This window comes from Psammomys obesus, unplaced genomic scaffold (assembly GCF_907164565.1).
Source record: "Psammomys obesus unplaced genomic scaffold, mPsaObe1.curated_primary_1811, whole genome shotgun sequence".
Lineage (NCBI taxonomy): Eukaryota > Metazoa > Chordata > Mammalia > Rodentia > Muridae > Psammomys > Psammomys obesus.
The window spans coordinates 9,942,800-9,964,989 of record NW_026596109.1 but is presented as its reverse complement, the minus strand read 5'-3'; the positions used below and the strand labels follow the sequence as shown (position 1 = coordinate 9,964,989).

Below are 22,190 nucleotides of genomic sequence, written 5' to 3'. Positions count from 1 at the left end.
AGGGAGCTCACCATGTCCAACTCTACCTCCAGGCTTGTTTAGGTCGCTAAACTCTGACCCCATAAGGAGCAGCCAAAGGCTTTGGGACCATGCAGCTTGCGATGCCTCTGAGGAGATGGTCCCCAGGTTGCAGAGGACGGGTTTCCAGGAAAGGAGGGACCAGACACGTTTTCTGGATGGAGACCTAGTCAGGGAAGATCGGGGAGAATCAGCTTCCCAGAGCTGTCAGGAGGGACAGCTTTATGCAGAGACCAAGTGGCTCTTTGGCAGGGCTGGTGTGCAGAAATTCAGCCCTCAGTTGGCGGCTGGAATTGGTGATCTTCAGCGAGGAGAATGTGCCACCACATGTCAGATGAGGGGTGGGGACAACTCTCCTGAACCCATGTCACCAGAGCCAGCTCTCCCATGCTACCTAGGCAAGAGGCGGGGCCAGCTCTCCTCAATGTGCGGCCAGCAAAGGGCGGGGACGGTTCAGCTCAGTGCTCTGACATCACCATGGCCCCAAGCAGCAGCCCAGATCAGGGACACCCCATGGCCTTTGGTGGCAACACCATCAGCACCGACCCCAGCTGAGGTAGGGCCACAGACGCAGACATGGTCGGTGGCAGCGGCCTGAGCCTGAGCATCACCAGGGCCTCAGGTGGCTGTGCAGGCTCCTCATATTTGCCCGTTTGCCCATTCCTCACTGCCATTGCCTCTCCAGTTCCACTTCTCTCCAGTGTGTGAACCATTTTGGTTTGCTTTCTCTCCCATCTCTTCACCAGCTACTCCATCTTCCCCATCTCTCCATCATCATATTTGCTGCAGGGCTAGGGCAGGTACTTGGGTGTGTTTCTTGGTGGTCGGGTCCAGGGTGGATCTGTTGATAATTCTTTTTGTGTCTTATTTACTTCTTGTGTGTGTGATGTAGAGACTCATGCCAAACTTGAATACATAGTGAGTTTGAAGCCACCCTGGGTTACATGAGATCATGTCTCCAAAGAAAAAGAGAAACAAAGGACTTTGGGGCATAGACGTTACTTGTATATGGCTCTGAGGGTGTGGCCCTCAGAACTGCATGTTAGCCACTGGGCACTGCAGCTCTGGACTAACCTCTGTCCTCTCTGTGAGGTAGCGTCCTCTTGTCAAAAGCCTGCCAGAGCCTTCTGCGGGTGCTAGCAAATGTGGTTCTGTGGGTTTAAGGATGAAAGGAGAGCCCCCGGCAAACAGAGATGGCAGGCGCTTAAACCAGAGCAGATTTTCAGCCTGAACCCTGGGGCCCAGCTGGAGCCACTTTAAATTCCATTCATCTAGCCCTTCATGTTTGCACAGCAAAGAACCTGTTGTATTTAGAGCCTTGATCTTGGGGCTGGGGCCAGAGAGGCAGGGCCAGGGCAAATATTGGCACTGGCTGCTAAGCTGTCTCTTGCTCTGTAGCCTGGAGCCAGGGGTGAGTCGGCTTGGCCCAGGCCCCAGGCCTGTATCTTCCTGGAATACCTTATAGAGAATTGTTTGGGTGGTAGCTATGGCATCTGCTCCTTTATGAAGGGAGGGACCAATAAACAAGAAAGGAACACATGCCAGCCACCTCCTGCTTGCCTTCTGTGGCACCTGCCAGGCTCTAGCTTCCCACCGAGGAGGCCTGGCTGAGAGGGCAAGGCTTCAGGGGGGTTAGAGTAGCCCTGTCTACCTTGAACTCCTGGCTCTTAAAAACCGGTGGGATGACAGGCAAGCAGCTTCGCCTCTCTGTGCCTCTGGGCAGTTTGACCACCCATACCAGGTCCAAGAGTGGTGGTAGACAGAATGGGCTAGAATGAGATTGCTCAGATAGGCTGATAAGGGCTTACAGGAGTGCGCATTGGCATAGTGGAACATTCACAGGTCCAGCCCCCTCTTACCCCCCCTGCTAATGCTCATGAGTGCCATGGCTCCTCTTCTGCATGAACCTTTACGAATGGACCTTCTGTCGGCGAGTTTGCAGAAGAGCCTGGGCTGGATCCTTATTCTCCAGCCGTCTTCAAAGTCCCTCTTTACATAAAGAAATCCAGAGTATTCCTCCTGCTGAAAACAAACTGTGGCCTGCAGCCAAGAACCTCTAGGAAGCCAGCCCCCAAGGATGCTGTGCACGCTCCAGGCCCTGAGTGTGCCCTGATCCTTCAGTGGCCAGGAGCCCTCCTGCAGTGCCCTGCTCCTGCCCTGTGCAACCACCTGTCCATCTTTCCCAGCCTCCTACCAGACTGGGTCCTCTCCAAGGCCATTCGAGCCTTCACAGAGCCCCTGAGGTGGCACAACAGCGAAGCATTTCATAAATGTCGTACTGCAAAATCTGCAGTGTCACAGTATCTAACAAGCTGCCTTGCCTCTTACTGATAGGTTTTAATTAATTTATTTAGTGTGTGTGTGTGTGTGTGTTCAAGCGTGTATATGGAGGCCAGAAGCCGACATTTCATTCTCCATTCATCAACCATTCTCCACTTACTTTTTTTAATTTATGTTTCCCTTTATTTTATTTTTTGTGTCCATGTATGGACACACGTGTCTGAAGAGGACAAGCCTCAGGATTTTAGGCTCTTCGAGAGTCCCAGGAATCAAACTCAGTTGTCAGTCTTGGTAGCAGGTGCCTTTTCCCGCTGAGCCACCTCTCGGGTCTCTCACTGAACCGGACTTCATCAGGTTGACTGGTGGCCATTCAGCCCCCGGGGTTCCTGTGTCTGAACACAAATGGCCCCAGCGCTGGAGAGGTACAGATGTCCACCCACATGCCTGCCTTACATGTGTGAGCACTGAAAACTCAATCTCAGGTCCTCACGCCTGCACGGAAAGTGCTTCACTCACTGTCCCCCAAGACACCAAGGGACAGGTTTTATTTTAGTTTTTTGATTTTTATTTGAGACAGGGTTCTCTGTGTAGCCTTGGTTGTCCTGGACTGGGTTGGCCTTGAACCCACAGAGGTCTGCCTGCTTCTGCCTCCCAAGTGCTGGGATTAAAGGCGTGCACCAGCAAGACACAGGTTTTAGATGCTATTAAAAGAGCTCACTTTCCTGGGTAATTCCCTGATGGTACCCCACTGCTGGCGGGATGAACAGAAACACTGGCTTGTATTGGCTCTCCCCTCTCCTCAGTACTGTGCCCCGGCCCCTGTAAGGAAAATATGATGATTCATTTTCAAAGGTGCTTTAAGCCAACTTAGGCCTAGTGAAAACCGAACAGAAAACACCAGCCCTCTGCTAATGCCTGCTGATCTACACACCCCTACCCAAACTCTGCTCAGCTACCTCCCCGCCACCCATACTACAAGTTCAGAATAGAAAATTACTCATAGCCAAGCTTGACTGCACAGATCTGATAAGCCTCCAAATAAACAGGACATAAAACAGATGAGTCCACAAAAAGGTTTTGTTGAGAAAGAGACACATGTAAAAGACAGAGGGACAGATAAGACCTTAACGGCCTCTAAGAGTGTGCCCTCCTGATTATTCACAACAGGGAGGGTAGGTCATATGTTGGGGTTTATAAATGCTCACTAGTCCAACCTGCCATTCTAGGCTGTAGCCTTGCAACATCATAAAATAAACTGACTTGCTTGTGCTGTTCCAAGTCTCCAGTGCACTTATGGTAAAGTTGAGGCTCTTTGATGCCCACATATGCCCATGCTTTGGCCACTCCAGCCTGTTGGACCATCCATGGTTAAGCAAAACTGTCACAAGGCTCCCACGGACTGAGCATGGATAGCTCCCACCTTCTGCACAGAGACCCAGCTGAAAGGGTCATTGCTGAGGCTCGCCACCCCTCAAGGAGCTTCACTGGGGCCCCACACTTCCTGCTCTTTCACTCATCCCTGCACCTGTGAGGTGAGGTAGGCTTCTATAAGCCCTCATACTATGTGCCGGGACTGAGATCTCTTTTCAGGGGGCCCAGCTGCCCGCTCTAAGTTCCCAGCTCGGTACAGAAGTGGCTGAATGAATGAATGCACAAATTAGCAAAAGAAAGAAAGAAAGAAAGAAAGAAAGAAAGAAAGAAAGAAAGAAAGAAAGAAAGAAAGAACGGCCAGTGTGCCACTGTTCCTTGGGTGCCATTTTCACATCAAACCTCACAAGTCACTGATGTAGGAGACCAGTTTTATTACTTTATAGTGGGGCTCAAAGGTAAGCAGGGAAATGACTTCCTTCTGGCTTCAGGACCAAAATATAAACACATAGGAGATTGTGGAGGGAAACAGGGCCAAGGCTAATGCTGAAGGCTTTGAGGGGTTCTTCTAAGCTGCCCTTTCTCTGGGTCTCCCGCTCTTCAGCCGCAAGCCTCCAGGAGATGGGGAGGCTAGAAGGATGCTGAGTCCCAAGGTGCCATGTACAACCTCACGTGATCAATGCCGGCTGCTAGTGAGTTGAGCAACAGGGCACAGCGGCCTTTGAGCTCAGCAGCAGTTTCTGCTGGAGGCACCAAATGATGATCCATGTGTGTGCTCTGTCTTCTACCCATGGGGGCTGAACCCCTCTGCTTGGTATTTAAGCCACAAATTCTCTGGAGCCAAGGAGCGTTATTTCCTGTGTGTGGTCCCATTCTCAGGCCTAAAATGATGGAGGCACACTCACCTCCTCTCCAGTAGAAGCTGCCTAACATGGTTTTGAGCTCCTTGTCACCGGAAGTGCTCAAGCAGAGGCTGAGACATCTGAGAGGAGGAAAGGCAATTCCTGTTCAGGGACAGTGGGGAGATGCCAGTGGACGAAGACAAAGGTTTCTTCCTGCCCTTGTGGCCCAGGGTTTGATGCTCTGGTGAAGGGTTTCCGCTGTCAGCTTCCACGCTGCTGAGGTGAGGCTCCCTCAGGGGCCAGGGCAGGAGAGCTCATCCGACCAGTCGGTACAGTGCTGCATGCCATCCCGGCACAGAACCCTTGGAACACAGCCACAGTACTGGAACACAGTCGGAGTACAGCGCCACCACCCGGGGCCACAAGGCGGGCATGCAGTCACTGGGGAGGCAAGAGCCAGGGGGAGAGGCGGCTGTGGCTCCTGGGCTCTCCGGTACACTAGAACACTCTAGCTCTGCACTACACCACAGCTCTTGCCGCCTTAGGCCATCTAGCGTGGGGCTACCGGGTTCCCGGCTTCCCTGCGGCAGAGAGAATTGCAACTCCGCAACTCACACATAGGCTGTGTGACTGCCCGCCCTGTCCAAGCCTCGGCTTCTGTCTGCTCAGCTGTTGAGTAAGAGAAGCGAGGCCTCGCTCGGATGTGAATGGGTGCTAGATGCTGCACCGCCCGGCTCAGGTGCCAGCGTCACCTTCATTCTACCATAGCAATCCCGTGGATGCTCTGGGCATGCCCCGCTCTTCTGTCCCCTGTCTTGTACCCCAGCCCTGCCTGTTGGTCCCTGTCCTCACTGGCCTGTTCCCGTGATGCCTTTTCTGAGAAGCCTGGTGGATTCCCCAGGACCCCAGCACCCCCTTTTGGCATCTGCATGAAGCAGTCCTGGGGCCGTGTTTGCCTCCTGACAATCCTCTCCCCACTCCCCAGAATCTGCCACTGGTCTCACCTCAACAGTGCTCACAACATGTGTGTTAACAACACTGGGGAGAGAACGTGTGTGCCTGTGCATAAACATGGATTCGTGTACGCGTGGATGCGTGTACGTGTACGTGTGTGTTTGTACGGAGGCTCAAGGTCTACAGTGCCTTCCTCACTTCTTCTTCACCTTCTGTGTTTTGAGACAGGGTCTCCGGCTGGCCTTCAACTCTTCAGCTACGAAGCCAGAGCGTGAACTATTGCTCCTTCTGACTCACCTCTCGGAGTGCTGGGATTACAGGAATGTACCAGCATGCCTCATCTCTGCAGCGCTGGGGGTCCCCAGGGCTCGTGCCCACTGGGGCAGACACTCCACCAACTGAGCTGCATCTTTAGCACCCTATCTTAAAATGTTTTTATTCCATCTATTTTATGGTGCACCAGACATAGCTACATATGTGGTGCATGGTGTGTGGAAGTCAGGAACCTGTGGTCAGTTCTCTCTTCCTACCGTGTGGCTCCCGGAGATGGAATTCGGGTCCCCATGCTGGGCAGAGCACCTGACTGAGCACCAGTGCTGGGGAAAGGGTTTAAGGAGCTCTGGAGTGGGACCCTAGATTTACCCAGCATTCCCCTCCTGCCAACGTCCACGCCCTTCTTGGTGCTTGGCATCACCCACGTATGAACTGGGGCAGTGAGCCCTGCCCTGCCCTGCCCTCCTCACGGGGTTGTTAGGGAGTGCCTAGGACAGAAGGCTCAGATCTCTCTGTTCAGTCACCCTCTGGGCCTAAGTGTCCAGTCAGCGCCCTGAAGTGTCCGTCACAGGACGGCCTCTCAGATCAAGCACCTCTACCCAGAGGTGTTCAAGCGAGAGTGGAACTTTCTTGTCCTGGGATGCAGGGGACCTTGGACACGCCTCTGCAGCCTATGCCCCTGGCCACTGCCTGACCACCTGTCCCTGCCCACCTGTGCCCAGACCCCTCCCCCCCACCTGGGCTCAGTTCATCTGAGCAGTCCCCACAGTTGTTGGTGCTGTCACACTTCTGGTCGGAGTAGATCCAGAAGGCTGGGTCTCCGCAGTAGGCCAGAAGGAAGCTGGGCAGGGTCCGGGGAACATCTCCTACAGAGGGACAAAATTCACCCCTGAACACGGTACCTCAGCCACCTGCAGCTGGATCACTGTCCAACCTGGTGGCTGGTACACTCAGGGGTCTCCCCATTCGTCTGGAAAGGGCATAGGAGGTGTGCCAGGAAGGAGGTGGTTCCCAGGGAGTGGAGTGTTCTCTCCCACTCTGTGCACCTCTCGCTGGGTGGCAAGAGGCCCCGAGAGCATCCCACCATCCTCGCCATCCTTGCCACCTCTGCTAGCCCCCCACCTTCATTCCAGGGTCCAGTTTCTTCCCTCCAGGAAGCCTCCTCCCATCAGAACATAGCAGGTAGGACCTGGATGTCTTACACGTGGGCCCCAGAGCACCAAAGTCACTTCTCTGTCAGCAGTTGGGCACAGGGGGACCCAAATTCCCACCAGCCCAGGCCCGCTTAGGGTAGCCGGTTTCCCAGCTCAGAAACACTCGAGAAGCTGGGTGCTGTCTGTCGGGCTTGCTGGAGCCGCTCGTGGGATAGGAGCTGGGGAGTGGGCCAGGCGATCTCTTTGCTGTTGTTGAGACAGGGTCTCAATCAAGCAGGCTGGCCTGAGACTTGAAATGCAGCCAAGGATGACCTCGACCTCCTGGTCGCGCTGCATCCACCTTCCAAGTGCTGGGATCACAGTGTGCCCCGCCGTTCTTGGACTTGGGCTAAATGATCCTTTTAGAGTTCAGCTCTCAAGGATCTGAGGTGTTGTGCCCCCAAGGTCCCTGCCCCAGCTCCCAGCTCTTTCCCCTGCTGCGGGTCTCCCGCTCATTCATGTTTTCCTGTTTATTTCACATAGTCAGGCTCCTCTTCCCTAAGGGCAGGCAGCTAAGGTATGGGGAGTCATTCACCCACTCGCTGACTCATTCAGCAAGCCATTCTGGATACCCTTGTCCCAGGTCTGGACCCCAAGATCAAGCAGGCCAGAGCAGCCTACCACAGAGGCATTCATAGCCTGCTGGGGGTGACAGCTGTGGTAGGGCTGGCCAGTGTGACTAGGGCCAGGATGCAGGAAAGCAAAGGAAGGTAAGAGCCCGAAGAAGGGCTGGTGACCTCCAGCAGGAGTCAGGGAAGGCTTCCAGGAAGAGGCAGCATGTGAACTCCGCCTTGAAGGGTCACCTCAGGCGCTGGGGTGTGAGGATGAGAGTAACAGAGCCCTCAGCACCCAGCAGAAAGTGTTGGCTCAGGCACGGTGTCACCACGGGCACAGGGCTGTGAAGGCGGTGCCTAAGGATGCTCCACAGAGCTGTAAGGGGAGGCTGAGGTGGCTATAGGGGAATAAACAGGGACCTGGGACCGAGCGGGTTACTCACGGCACAAACTTTCATCCTCATCCTCGCCGTGGGGACAGGTGCGAATGCCATCGCACACCCCATGGGCCGGGATACAGTGTCTTCGATCATGGCACAAGAAGCCTGTCCTGTTGGTCAGTGTCACACAAGACTGATTCTCTGTAGGGACAAGAGAGGTTGTAGAGTGACCGTGGTGCTCTTAAAGGCAGCCTTCCGATGGGCACGGTGGGCGCCGCACAGGGGCCCTGGTGAACCCCTTTGAGCTCCTGGAATGCCTGGGGCAGCAGGGAGGCCCTGAACCCCACAGCAGATGGTGGAGTTGAAGCTGCCACTCGGCCACTAACACAGCATGTCAGGCGAGGGCAACTTGACCTCCTCTAGCCTGGGTCCTTTGTCCTCAAAAGAGAGGGCATAGCATCCCCAGTGGGATGCCGGGAACACAGTAGCTGGCTCCCAGGCCGAGAGAGTGTTTCGGTCACACGGGCGGCCCTGCGGCGGTGTGCCATCCTTCACACGCTTTGCTGATGGCTCTCCCGGAACACGTTAGCTCATGGGGAACTGTCCCACCCTGTGCTCTCTGGGGACAGCATGACGCAGCCCCTGCCATCAGAGTCCATGTCAACAGCCAGCAAATGTTCGTGTTTTTATTGTTCCTCAAGTGCTCCTGAGGGTTAGGCTTAGGCCCTGCCAGAGCTGGGGTGACACTCTCCCCCAGGGGAGGCCCCAAGAGTTAAAGGAGAACCCAGGGAAGGAGACTGACATAGACCGTGCCTCTGAGCGCATGTGCGAGGGTATTTGTGCCAGTGTGAGTCACATCTCAGGTCCCAGAGCTGCCTGAGCCAGTCACAGGAGGCGCCCTTAGGGACACACACGCTGTCCCAGATGCACACAGGAAAAAACGAACATATTCACATGCACATGCCTACACCTTCATGTGCATGGTTACAACAGATACATACACAGGCATGCAGTGACACACATGTACACAAACTGATGTGTACACTAACCTGCACACAGGCAGACAGACAGCTGCACACACACACACACACACACACACACACACGTGATCGCAAGCAGGCAGGCATCTGCATGCACCTGGACACTCACACACATGCACACAGGCAAGCAGGCAGGCAGGCACACACAAGCAGGCACCTGTATGCATACATGTATACATACACACACACACACACGCACACACACGCACACACAGGCCCATGGCTCAGGTAGAATGCTATGATTTCCCCCTTCCTCCTCCTCCTCCCCTACAGCCCTGCCTGGCCACCGAGCCAACTCTCAGAAAGCTAGGAAGAAGGCTGGGACAGTCCCTTCCCTAGGCTCTTGGAACATGGCCTCCCTCCCAAGTGCAGCTTTTGAGGCTGGAGAGAGGGCTGGCTCACATCCACTGTCTTCTCGACATCTCTCCTTCTCCTTGTGCTTCCACCCTGGGTTCCTGTATACTCTCTGCTGACCAAACTCCACCTTCCCTTCCCACCTCAGGTCCCTTTTTCCGCACGGTGCCCCCGGGCCTGACTCCCAGCACAATGCTTGGCTGGGCGCCCTGGCTGCAGATTGCTGACTCCTCGTTGGGCCTGCCCTTGGTGCCCTAAACCGCTCCCGGAGGGTGGGGCTGCACTGGGCGGTTCGCCGGGAATTCTGGGGTATTCTGGACTGCAGGGAATTCTGGACACAGCCCGGCCTGTGGTTAAGGGTATCCCCCCCTCCCCAGGGTGGGCAGACAAGGAGAATAGGAGGTGCCGTGTCTGTGGGGGCTGAGAGGAAGCTCCTAGGCCAGTGCAGGGGCCCGAGAGAATTTCTTAGCGGAAGTGACATCAAAACCAGGACCTCTCGATAGAACATGTGGGGGCTGGAGAAATGACTCAGTGGTCATGAGCACTGTGGCTCTTTCAGAGGACACAGGTTCAGTTCCCAGCACTCACACGGAGGCTCACAAGCATCTGTAACTACTGTTCCAGGGGCCCTGACAACATCTTCTGTCATCCCTCGGCACCAGACACACACGCAGGCAAAACACCCATACACATAAAAATAAACTGTAGAGACTAAAAACGTTTAAGATAGCATATGTGAAGGGTGTGTGTGCAAATGGCCTCTCAGACTTGTATCCATCCTCGCACCGGTGTCTCTGCCTGCACCTTGATGAACCATCCAAGTCTTTTCAGGGAGAAGCTGGGCCGGACTGGGGCTCCCATCTCCCTGAGCCTCCTTCTTGCCACCCTGACCTGGTACTTGGGGCGGACGTCCAAGGACAGTGGCCACAGCGAGCAAGGCGGTGAGCATGAGCAGCAGAAGCAGCAGGAAGAGCGAGAGGCGGGCTCCAGGGCGTGAGCAGCAGAGGGGTCCACAGTCTGCGGAGGGAAGTCAATGAAGAGGGGCAGGGACCCCCAGGATGCCCCCCAGCCCTGCAGGCAACCCTCCCTTGCCAGGGAGTACTTAGGAGGCATTTCTAAGCCCCCCATGACACCCTCTGGTTCTGTCTGTCCTCCTCACCACCAAGTGCCCTCAGGGTCTAGCCGCTGCTCCGCAGTGACTCTCTCTCCTTCCTGTCTTTCCTAGCCTATCCTCGTGACCAGGCCGATAGGAAAACAGACATCTGTGCACCCAGCCTGTACCATGAAAGAAATGACCATAGGCTCCATGTAGCCATTATTTCTATTTCTCATGAAAGTCCTTTATTTCTGTGGGTGACAAACTGAGGCTGAAGGAAGCAAAGGTCCCAGTCATTGTGTTCATGCTGAGGCATGATACCTGCTTGCTGCCAGAACTTAGACCCTGGCCTCACTCCCAGCCTACCATCTGTTTTAGTGCCCTTCAGGATGCTGCTTAGAGTCCCTGCTCTATCAGCTCCCAGCTGGGCCACACAGCGAGCCACTCACTTTTTCTGGGCCTCAGTTTCCTTGAGTTCTAAGTGGGAACCATGATGGTTGCCGTAGTTTGCTAGGGGCTGGTTTACTGAATGCTTATCCTAAAGCAGCAGGTGCTAAGTGTGAGCTAAGCATTTACTGGGGTCTCCCATGTGTCAAGCTCTCTCTGGGCATTGTGGAAACAGCAGTAACGGAAGTAGCTGGCAGATATCCCATACTCTAGAATCATACTTGGCTCCCCTAATTAGTTTTGTTGTTGTTGTTTTAATCTGTTCTGTGTTGTTTTCAAGACAGGGTCTCACTATATAGCTCTGGCTGTCCTGGAACTCACTATGTAGACCAGGCTGGCCTTGAACTTACAGAGATCTGCCTGCCTTCAACCTGCAAATGCTGGGGATTAAAGGTGTGCACCGCCATGCCTGGCTTACTTACCCTAATTCTTGCTTGCTTGCAAAATGAAGCAAAGCAGCTTTATTGGAGACCTCTAGGGTGCCTTGCTCTGTGGAAGGCATGGAAGGAGTTTTCCTTGCCCTCAGTTCACAGCTACGCTTGGAGGGCCAGACACAGTCAAGTAGGAAGGGGTGGGGGCTCTGTCCCCTGTGCCAGGCCACCGAAGGGCAGGGGCAGGTTTGCTTCATCAGGCTCTGCGGCAGCCATAGCTCTCACTGGTACTGTGTGTGTGTGTGTGTGTGCACACACGCGCATGTGTGTGTGCAAATTAGATGCACAGAAAACAAGGGAAGGATCCTGATTTGGATTATTTAATTATGACACATTTCTAGTCACCTGCCAGCAAGACCTGTGCCTGCAGTGTCAAATGAAAGGTGGCCGGGGATGTGTGGACAGGGCTCTAAGCAGCTTGGGAGGACACAGGGGTCTCAGAAAACCAGTTGATTTATAGGGGTAGGGCAGAGTCCTCAGGGAGCTGGCCTTCCAGGCAGAGGTTATGGGAGGAAAGGCCTGGAGGTTGGCTGGTGAGGATGAAGGCGCGTGGGTGGGGGTTGGTAGAGGGAACAAGGGCAGGTCTACAGGACACACGGTTCACATCTAAAACCCATAATCCTGTAGCCCTAGCTGCTGGCTCCTTGTGGTCAGCATGCATAGGGTAAACTTGGGTCACCAGGGAGACTGTTGAAACTGGGCAGCAGAGACTTCTGGCCAGCCAAGTGGCAGCTCCTCAAATATTTGTGCAGGATCTGTTGTGTACAAGGTGGGGTTTCGGGCAAGGCTGGAGCAGCGGGCAGGGCTCTGGGCCAGAAGATGTCCACGTTAAAGTTAGAAACTCCTTAGCTGCTGCCCACTCGAAACAAAGAAGAAAAGCCACACCTACTCCCAGCCACGCAGATTGGCATCTTGGGAGACAGCCACCAGCACGGGGCACAGAAGGCCCCGAAGCTTAGCAACCAGGGGCCTCCTTTCCAATGCAATGCCTTATTACTGTGACCTGATTACCCAACTTCTGACATCCCACCCGCCCAGCGCTGTCCTGAAACCGGGGTCTGCAGCTCCGGGCATCTGAGGGTTGATTCTTTAGAGCAATTCTTGGCATCTACCTGTTTCCTCCTTGATCAACTGTGGGCCAAGAAGGGGCCCAGGGAGACATTCAGTGAGCCTGTGCTCCTTCCTCATCTTGTGGAGGCCTTGGCTGCTGAGGAGGGAGGGGAGCGTTAACAGGTACGCGTGTGTATCCTGACCGCATCTGAGCTCAACAGAACTGCCCAGAGCAGACATGGGGTCCAAGAGGCTGATCCGGAGGCCCTTGGTGTTACAGGTTCAGTGTGGTGGCCCAGCAGGTAGAAGTCACATAGTAGGAACTCAAAAAATGCTGGTAGCTGGAGAGAATGAACCATTCTACCCAGTCAGTGGCTTGTCAGCATGGCCGGCCAGGAAGCTGACCGGTATATCCCCACCCACATTGGGGCAGAAGGGCTGTGGTAACCTTGGGCTCAGCTTCAAGGTAGTGCACGGGGGTGGGGGGGGGGAGGACCCTCAGCCCCCAGCCTCACCTCCACCTCCGTCTTTACCTTCTCCTCCAGGGTGGGTTTTCCTTCCAGCAGCAGCGTTGTTCTCAGCATCTCCCTGCCCAAGAGAGCAGAAGCAGGCTGGGCAAACCTCTGGTCTCTCCCGGCCCAGACTTAACCCTGCCTGCTTCAATTTTCAACTGTCCAGTCGGGTGGCTTCTGCCCAATACCCTTCAAATTAACCCAGGCAGGTCCTCCTGCTGACAGTGCTCAAACACCCCTGGGCTTCTGTCTGCCACCCAGCACTTCTAGCTCTCACTCGAGTCCTCAGGGCAGATGAATGTGGCTGTAGGTGCTAGGGTACCCCCTTCCCAGAGCCCTTTCCACTCAAAGAATGGTCCCCTAGGTCAGGAGCAGTTCTTCAGCAGCTTTTACCTGGGGGGAGACCTTGTTCATGGCCCCAACACTCGTGTCCAGGAATTGGGGTGGCGTAGAGAGAGCTCAGTTTAGAGTCCTCTGTCTTGTCACTAAGGGTAACTGGGGGAGGGAGGGATAGCACAAGGCTTTGCCAGGGCTGTGCCCTCCCCTGGGCCACTCCCCTCCCAGGCTGCCTCCCCAGTGAGGAAGACAGGGGATACCTGCTCCTACCAAGGCCTTTCCCAGTCGGACAGTGACAACTTGGGGTTGGAACCCTCATCCCATTCCACCGATGACAAGCTGCTGTTTCTGAAAGGGAGAAAGCGCCTTGTGCCTCAGGTCACACAGTGAGTGGGAGAAATGAGCCCGGGGCCTCCGCGCATTTTTATCCAATGGACTGCGGGATCTCAAGGCCCTCGGCTGTAGGAAGCTCAAAGCTGAAAGGCCATGAGTACTTGGTTCAGTGGCCAGAAGGCAACGCTCCTTTTCTCACCGAGATTATCTAGATCAGAAGAATAAGCGTTTCTGAGGGCCAGCAGGATAGCTGAGTGGGTCAAGGACCTCTGTCCCTGACTGAATGTGAAGGTGCAAGGAGAGAACTCACCCCACAAAGCTGTTGTGACTCCACACACACCCAAACACCTGCATACATTAATAATAAAAAAGAAGGCATAAGCATTTCCCGCTAAAGCTAGAATGTAAATAGATCCCCGAATTGCTAAAAACACGCTGTCCATTTTTAACTTTTTTGGGATGGTACCTGTATGTGAGTGAGTTGCTTTCCAGAATATCTTCCATCCTAGCATGGAGCAGATTACTTTGCAATCTAGTCCACGGAAGAAGGCCCTGGAAGCAGAAGGTGCTGCTCTGAGGCCCAGCTCAAGGGTGGTACCCGCCTCCAGATGTTCCTGAGTTCCCATCAGGGATTCCCTGCTGGCCATTTCTCCTCCAGTAGGAAATGAGTGGCAAAGCATGGGGCAGGAAGCTAAGCTGGGGTTCTCACAGGGCCTTCCCTTCACATGCCTGAAAATGCAGGGGTGCTTGAGCGTAGGTTCTTCAGGACTGGGCCCTCTGACAAGATTAGGGGACAGCGGGGCTCAACGGGAAGGCTCCTGGACACGCTGGTGTAGAGGGAAGGTGAAAGGGATGGCTCCTCTCAGTGAGAGGGCCGGCAAGGGAACTCTGTAAGGCATTCGGGGACACTGGTGAGGACGCAGCTCTACGTTACTCACCTGAGGGAACTGGAGCACTTACCCCATCCTGCCAGCCACGGGTTGAAGCTGTTGGCAACTGTCTATCCCTAGCTCTGCTGGCCTGTGGTAGGCGAAGGGGAGCCAATGGCAGTTGCAAGCCAGGCTGATGAGCCCCCCAAAAGGAAAGGCTGAAGGGGATGAACATAAACAAAAGACGCTTCATTTCTTTTTTTGTGCCAGCTATAGTCAAGCAGTAGAGACTATGTGGAACATGATTTCAGAAGGATGTTGAGGTCAGGGTCTATGATTGATTAGTAATGCCTGCCATGGATGTCAGAGTGGAGGGTAGAGTACCTTCCTGGGCTAACACATGCCAGGCTACTCTGGCTTTCAGGGACTCCTGACTGTTTAGCGTCCCTTTGTTTGTATGTAGCATGTATGTATGTATGTATGCATGCAGTATGTATGTGTGTATATGTCTGTATGTATTGGTGTTACTCTTGGTTTTTTTTTGTTGTTGTTGTTTTGTTTTATTTTATAACAAGGATGGTTTCATATCCGCCACAATCCTTCTGCCTCTGCCTCCCAAGTCCTGTGAGGACTATGACGGGCATGCGTTATCACCTCAGCTTTGGTGTTCTTTTATGGGAACACTCATCTTGTTCAGCGCCTCCTCTTGGACTCCTTCGGTGCAGGTATGGCTGTGTCCTATCTCTCCAGGGCTCTGCTGTGACCAGGAACCCTTGAAGAAAGGGCAGCAGGGCCCTATATATCATTTTAGTACATGTGCTTGCGCACATGCCCCTACCTAGAGCCCTCCTGTAGGCAGCTGTGAGGTCTTGGGCACTGGTAAGCTATGTGATGGACCAGGCTGCACTGGGCAAACAGTCCATGAGAGACCCTCTCCTCAGCCCTTGAAAACGCGGTCTTCTGACACCAGCTGGTCTGGTTCCTCCTCCTATGGTATCATTTCCCAAGCACTGGCTTTTGCCACTTGCTGTGCGGCAAGCTTTCTCTAAGTTAACCCCACCACAGGAAACAGGCCATCCCTTCTCCATTTTTCCAACGAGGAAACTGAGGTCTAGAGGCATTATGCTACTTGCTCAAGGCTCTCATCTGAAAGGACAGAGCTCGGATGGCAACCTGGCTGGCTGAAAAACATCCTTATTCTCCCACCCACAGGCAGGCCTCACTTCAGACCACAGACCAGAGCCTGAGGGCCCTACCTTTCACTGCTGGTTTTCTTAAAAATGCACCATGAGGATTTTCTCTAGTGGACTGGACTGCTTGTTTGCGTAGGCTGCTCTATTTTCAGTAAGTGCTCATTTTTTCTTATTTATAGATCTGTTTTGTAGATTTTGCACATTTAAAAAAATCTTTTTAAAAATGTATTTACCTTTATTTTATGTGCACTGGTGTTTTGCCTTCACGCATGTCTATGTGAGAGTGTCAGATCTTGGGAGTTACAGACAGCGGTGAGCTATGCTACCATGTGGGTGCTGGGATTTGAACCTGGGTTCTCTGGAAGAGCAGTCAGTGCTCTTAACCACTGAGCCATCTCTCCAGCCCCAGAACATCCCCCCCCCCCATTTTTTGAGACAGGGTTTTTCTGTGTAGCCTTGGTTGTCCTGGACACACTTTGCAGACTAGGTTGAACTCACATCCATCTGCCTGCCTCTTCCTCTTTGAGTGCTGGGATTAAAGGTGTGCATCACCGCGCCTGGCAGAACATAAACTTTGTATATTCCATGCATAATCTCACTTGACAATGGTGCAATTAGCCAGGATATAAAAGGCAGGCTTCACCAACAGTTGGGACCCAGAGGCAGGGAAAAGCAGTCTTGTTCCAGCCGGGTCTATTCTTCCCATAGTTGACCTGCAGGCTGTTGGGATAGGTTAGCTGCCAGCCTGGAAATGGGACTCAAGCAGGATGAGTGCAAAAAGGAGCAACAGGATGGAGAGCCCTGCCTTACCCCAGGGCACACAGGTTAACTGTTACTCAGTCCCAGGGAACAGCTCATCTGTGGTCAGGGAAGCTACGGAAGCTGAACCCTAGGCCAAGTCCACAAACATTGTAGAGATACTTGCTGAGGAACTTCAGACTGTTGCTACTGGCTATGGGGGGTGGGGTGGGGGCGAGTCAGGAGGTTGTCATGGATGTCCATGCTGCAGATGTAGGGTAGGGTCCAGTGGGGTGTGAGATGGATGACCTTGACATTCTATAGCATGATAATCCGTCAGAACCTCTGTGACTCTGCTGGTCCCGTGGAAACCAGGCAGCTCCTGCTTTGGCTATGGAGTCTCCCCATCTCTCCCTCCTTCTTTCTTTTATGACTATTTGTGTGTGTTAGTGTATGCCAGATGTGTGCAGTGCCATGGAGAGCAGAAAAGAGTGTGAGATTCCCTGGAGTTAGAGGTTGCATGAATGTTGGGAACTGAATGTCTTCTGTAAGGACTAGTGCTCTTAACCAATGAACTCTCTCAGCCCCTTTGTTCTTTCTTTTAAAAAATATTAAGCTGGGCGCAATGGTGCATGCCTGTAATCCCAGCACTCAGGGAGGCAGAGGCAGGAGGATCTGTGAATTTGAGGCTAGCCTGGTCTACAAAGTAAGTTCAAGACAGCCAAGGCTACACAGAGAAACCCTGTCTCAAAACGACAACAAATCTTTGTTTGATGTGTTTCAATGTTTTGTTTGCCTGTATGTTTGTCTGTGTACCAAGTGTGTGCCTGGTGCCTGCAAAGGCTAGAAAAGGGATTTTTTTGGAGGTGTGCAACTCACCTTGAACTCATGGTGATCCACCTGCCTCAGCTCCCTAATGGTGAAGTAACAGATATGAGCCACCAGCCTGAACTGAGCAGCCCCACTGCTGGCCTAAGCCCTGTCAAGGGCGGGATGAATTCTGCAGGCTCCCTCTACCTTCCTAAGTGTCTTCCCTGCCCAGGCCAGGCAAGCCTCCCTCCATGGAGAGCATCAGCACTCCTCCCTGCTGGTCGGACTTTTCCTTCATTCCTTAGCTTTGGGCCACATCTTAAATTTGCAGAAGCCAGGACAGACCACTGGATCCACTGGCCAGCAGGACAGACCCGGTTTTCCTCCTGACTAACAAGTTATTACCTAAGGAGACAGGCAGCAATCTCTAAGCCTCAGCTGTCTCAATGGAAGAATGGGGTAAGAACACGTAAGAGTTGTGAGTGGGATGGGGTCCATCCCTTGTGGGTTCCATGCACCTTATGTGTGTCCTGTCAGAGCGATGTTTATTTTGTAAAAAAAATTCAAGAGCACAAATCCACCTTTAAAACAAAACAAACACTCTGCTCTATCAAGTTAGCATTTCGCATCAACTCAGGGAGCTTCACAATCTTTTGTTTAGATGCTGCCTCTCTGGGGGCCTTGGCAGCGGCCATTGCTGACTTCTTTGATGCCTGCTTAGCCTTTTTTGCTTCCCTGGCAGCCCTTATAGCCTACTCTCGCTGAGATTTCCTAACGTCTGGTTTCTGATTCCTCCTGGCCATTATATCAGCAAAAGATGTACCAGTGATGGCCCGCTGGAATTTGGTTACATGGCGGGTCTCTTCTTGAGCTCTCCTCGCAGAGGACAGTCCAGTTTATCTGCTGAGGATTCCTTTTGGAAAGGAAAGCGGACTTGCATTTTTATGTTAAGACTGGAAAACCTTCTTGTCGCTTCTGGCGGAGCACCACCCACGTCCAGGGTATATCTTGTATCTGCTGAAACTGCCCAGCTCAACCTTCATGGTGATAGCTTGCCAGCCTGCCTAAGGAAAGATGGCGAAGAGCCACAAATCCACTTTTATTTATTTGCTTTTCATTTTTACATTCAGAGAGGGCACAGCCAGCATCACACGGATTCTGTGTCCAGTGGTCTTCACAGGAAGGCTGCTTCAGAATTTGGCTTGAATCATGCCACTCTTTCCATGGGCCCGAGTTACTTCTCCCCAGATCACTCTGGTTTTGAATGGTTTGCCTTCAGGAGTCGCTGTATTGTTTTTTGCTTTATACACGTAAGTGCATCTCTTGCCTAAGTAGAATTCAGTTTCATCTCGGGCGTAAACACCAATTTTAGAAGAGCTGTGTGCTCTCTTTGGTTCCAGAAACCTTGCTTGCAGCCAGCAAATATGGCCTTGTACCATAGCCTTCCAGACATATTTGCTTTTTAGAAGTCCTGTTCCCAGTAGGCCTCCATAGGCACCAAGATGGCGGAAAGCAGAGATGTTTCTGAGAACTGGGCTTAGCATTAGAAGCATGTAGTCTAACCAGGCACTCCTAAGGCCTGGGAACCTGAGGGAGCTGCACCTAGCTGTCTAGAAAAGTGGCCCTATCCCCATCTTGGCATTTATTGCTCCCTCAGGATGCTTTCCATAGCCCTGGGATTGCAGCATTCCTCTCCCCTGAGATGGCTCTGTCAAGTGTGAGACAGAGAGGGTCAGGCCCATCTGCTTTCCTTACAGAGATGTTAAAGGACTCTTCAGCTGCCAAAATAGCTCAGCTGGGAGAGCGTTAGACTGAGGACAGATCCTGTACGTAGATCCAAGTCTGCTGTGAGGGCTGTCAACAAACCAACCCTACTGTGAATTAGCTAAGTAGACACTTGCTTAATTCAGACCCTGCAAATGTGATTAAAGTCCACATGCTTGAGCATTGTGCACGTAAGAGGCGCGGTGCTCCAGGCAGCACCACCCTGAGGAAGCATCATCATGAGCGTTTGTTGAGATCTTTCCCTTACAATCAGCTGCTGACTCCTTTCTACCCAAATCCTCAGTTACTGCTGACACTGTAAACGGTTCGGGCACAGAAAGCACACACAGAAGCGGTAAGTTGATCTAATAACCCGAACTGAGCAAGCAAACAAAAACAACGTACTCTTAACGTATCAGAGAAAATTCAGGTACCCCGGCTGAGGGTGTACTTGGTTGGGGAAAAAGTTAACTCAATGTTCACTAGATTTTAACTGAAGTATAGCAGGCCTGTGACATCATCAGAAGTAGAGCCCATACTGTTGCAAATATTACTTTACAATACTGAGATCGGGCTGGAGTTCAGAGCATTGACTGCTGTCCCAGAGGTCCAGAGTTCAATTCCCAGCAACCACATGGTAGCTCACAACCATCTATAATGGGATGTGATGCCCTCTTCTCGCATGCAGATGTACATGCAGATAGAGCACCTAGAGAAATAAAACTTAAGAAGACAACCCTGAGATAACAGGAGTGTTACAACTGCCTTTCAATGTCATTTTGTGTGAATGGATGTATATACATTATTATACCAAAGTTTCGAAAATATTTTGAAAAGTATTTAATTAGTTTCCTTGCAATTTTTTGTATTTAGTTTCATGCATTTGAAAACATAGTTCTGAGATGGGGTCCATAGACTTCAGAAGCTCTCCAGGTTTGTTTTCCACAGAACGCCAGCTTTTCACGAAGACAACACAGTTCCCATGCCTCAGCCCTTACTTCAGGCCACACCTTTAACCCAGGCTAGCGCAGAACAAATAGTCAAGGAAAGATAAAAAAGGAACTGGAGCTGATGGTACTCAAATAGGACTTAGTAGCTGGAAGCCTGGGGGAGGGGCTGAGAGCTGCCAGCCTGCCCGAGACTGAGCTGAAGGCAGCGGTAGACAGACTGGCAATGTGGCTTGAGAACTCAGCCCAACAGGAAGCAGTTCATGCTTGGATCTGTGCTTCAGTCTTTTGTTTGTTTGGCATAACACAGAGCAGTTCTCACCCTTCCTAATGCTGGGACCCTTTAATACAGTTCCTCATGCTGTGGCGACCTCCCCAACCATAACATTATTTCACTGCAGTTTCATAACTGCACTTTTGCTAGTGTTATAAATATGTAAATATCTGATGTGCAGGGTGTCTGACATGCCACCCCTAAAGGGGTTGTGGCCCACAGGTTGAGAACTGCTGACTTAGATTCTGACCACAATGTGGGGTCCTAGGCTTGCAACAACACTGAGGGGAACAAAGTCTAAACAATGTGAGTGAAGAGAACAGGACTGTACTTCACTTAACAAAAACAAGTGCGGAATAAAGTATACACCTGTAAGTAATCCCAGCTCTTGGGAGGCTGAGGCAGGAAGACCTCGTTCAAGGCTAGAGTGAGGTACACAGACTGTCAGAAGTCCGAGGGCTGAGATATAGCTCTACTCTAGGGCACTTACCTAACATAAGCAAGGCCCTGGGTTGGTCTACAGTACAAAACCAACAATGGGGCTAAGATATGGCTGTCTCTGCATTTGCTCCCATTCCTAGGCTACTCCATACAGCCATCTCAGCGTCATCCAGAGACCCATTCTGCAACAAGAGCCTGTGGCTTACTCTCCACTATGCTCAGGATCAAGATTTAATGAGGTCTTGTTTTCAGAGCTGTGTCATAGCTCGGCCCGCTGGACACTCCACAGTTCCTGGCTCCTTGTCTTTCAGCATAAGCCCATTGTCCCTCTGCCTGGAACTTTCCCTGGAGCTTCCCTGGCTTCCCACTTCCCTCCAGCTTGAAGCTGGGCCACAGCTTCCTCCCAGAATCACTGATCCTCCATGCGCTCCCACAGTTCTCCAGGTTCATCTGGGGTCAGACGTTAAATGCCCACTCCACAGGCTCATGTGTTGAGACTTGGCCCCGGCCTTCTGTCTTTCAAATCTGGACACACTATCTTAAAAAAAAAAAACAAAAACTAGTATTTTGTAGCCAAAATTTTACCTGCTAAGCTGTCAACTGTATTTTCTTTTCTTTCCTTCTTTCTTTCTTTTTCTTTCTTTCTTTCTTCTTTCTTTCTTTCTTTTTTTCTCTTCCTTCCTTCCTTCCTTTCCTTAAAAAAAAGACTTATTTCTTATCTATCTATCTATCTATCTATCTATCTATCTATCTATCTATCTATCTATCTATCATGTATACAGTGTTCTGTTTGCATGTACGCCTGCACACCATCAGAGGGCACCAGATCTCACTATAGATGGTTGTGAGCCACATGTGGTTGCTGCATTGAACTCAGGACCTCTGGAAGAGCAACCACTGCTCTTAACCACTGAGCCATCTCTCCAGCCCTGTATTTTCTTTTGAATTAGAGAAACCTGACAACTGACACAGAGTGAGTGAGTGAGTGTGAGGCTTTCTAGTGACAGACTACTACCGCAGCTCTGAGGTCAAGCATGTGGCTTAGCAAAGGCATTTACCACTTCATTGTGCTAACACAGAACCATAGTGAGAGCTGAATAGACGGCATCTGATAGCACCCTCTTTTAAGTCTCTATTACTAGGGGCTGGAGAGATGGCTCAGCAGTTTAAAGCACTGGCTGCCTCCTCCAGAGGACTGAAGTTTGATTCCCAGCACCCATATGGCCACTTACAAGTGTCTATAACTTCAGAGATCTGATATCCTCTTTTGACTTCCATAGTGCACATATAGGTGTACACACAGGCAAAACACCATACATATAAAATAAATACAAAAAAGAAACTCAATCTCTATCACTGATTGTAAAGGAAGGGCAGTGATGTTAGTTTCTACCCAGTCAAATCTGTATTTAACTCTACATCACAAGAAACTAAGTCTTATGTTAAAATGACATTTTCTCTAAAGTATCTTGCTGCTATTTTAAAGAGGACAAACATCTTCTTTGGAAAAGTTCTCTCAGCTCTAAGCTGTGTAAAACCCACATCACATGGGAGCTTGGGAGAGACAGCGGCTGAGGGGCTGAAGCATAAGCTTCAAAAGCCCGACAACCTGAGTTTGTCATCTGAGTTTCTGGAACTCCCAGGAAAACGCTGAATAACCTGGATGCTCTGCAGCCAGCCTGCCAGGAGCACA

General features: G+C 51.9%; 1 protein-coding gene across 3 annotated transcripts; it reads right to left on the bottom strand.

Moving 5' to 3' along the window:
* Positions 1-4,090: 4,090 nt before the first annotated feature.
* On the bottom strand, positions 4,091-13,279 carry Ldlrad1 (low density lipoprotein receptor class A domain containing 1). 3 transcript variants are annotated; one of them, XM_055628972.1, is made up of 6 exons: positions 13,186-13,279; positions 12,796-12,868; positions 10,148-10,273; positions 7,926-8,063; positions 6,473-6,601; positions 4,091-4,949 (listed from the first exon to the last, which is right to left on the bottom strand). In XM_055628972.1, exons 1-6 carry the CDS (start codon positions 13,204-13,206, stop codon positions 4,801-4,803), a joined length of 636 nt encoding a protein of 211 aa, XP_055484947.1. In that variant the 5' UTR covers positions 13,207-13,279; the 3' UTR covers positions 4,091-4,800. The 3 variants fall into 3 exon arrangements, with proteins under 3 accessions (XP_055484947.1, XP_055484948.1, XP_055484949.1); XM_055628973.1 differs by having other exon boundaries at positions 12,814-12,868; XM_055628974.1 differs by having other exon boundaries at positions 4,884-5,089.
* Between the last annotated feature and the right edge of the window lie 8,911 nt (positions 13,280-22,190).

Excerpts from the sequence above, each read along its gene's own strand:
- Ldlrad1 (XM_055628972.1), bottom strand. The coding sequence starts at position 13,206 with ATGAACAAGGTCTCCCCCCAG. Across the intron at positions 10,274-12,795 it reads AGGTAAAGACGGAGGTGGAG|ACTGTGGACCCCTCTGCTGC; the intron begins GTGAGGCTGGGG and ends TTCCCTCCGCAG. Across the intron at positions 6,602-7,925 it reads TGAGGATGAAAGTTTGTGCC|GAGATGTTCCCCGGACCCTG; the intron begins GTGAGTAACCCG and ends GTCCCTCTGTAG.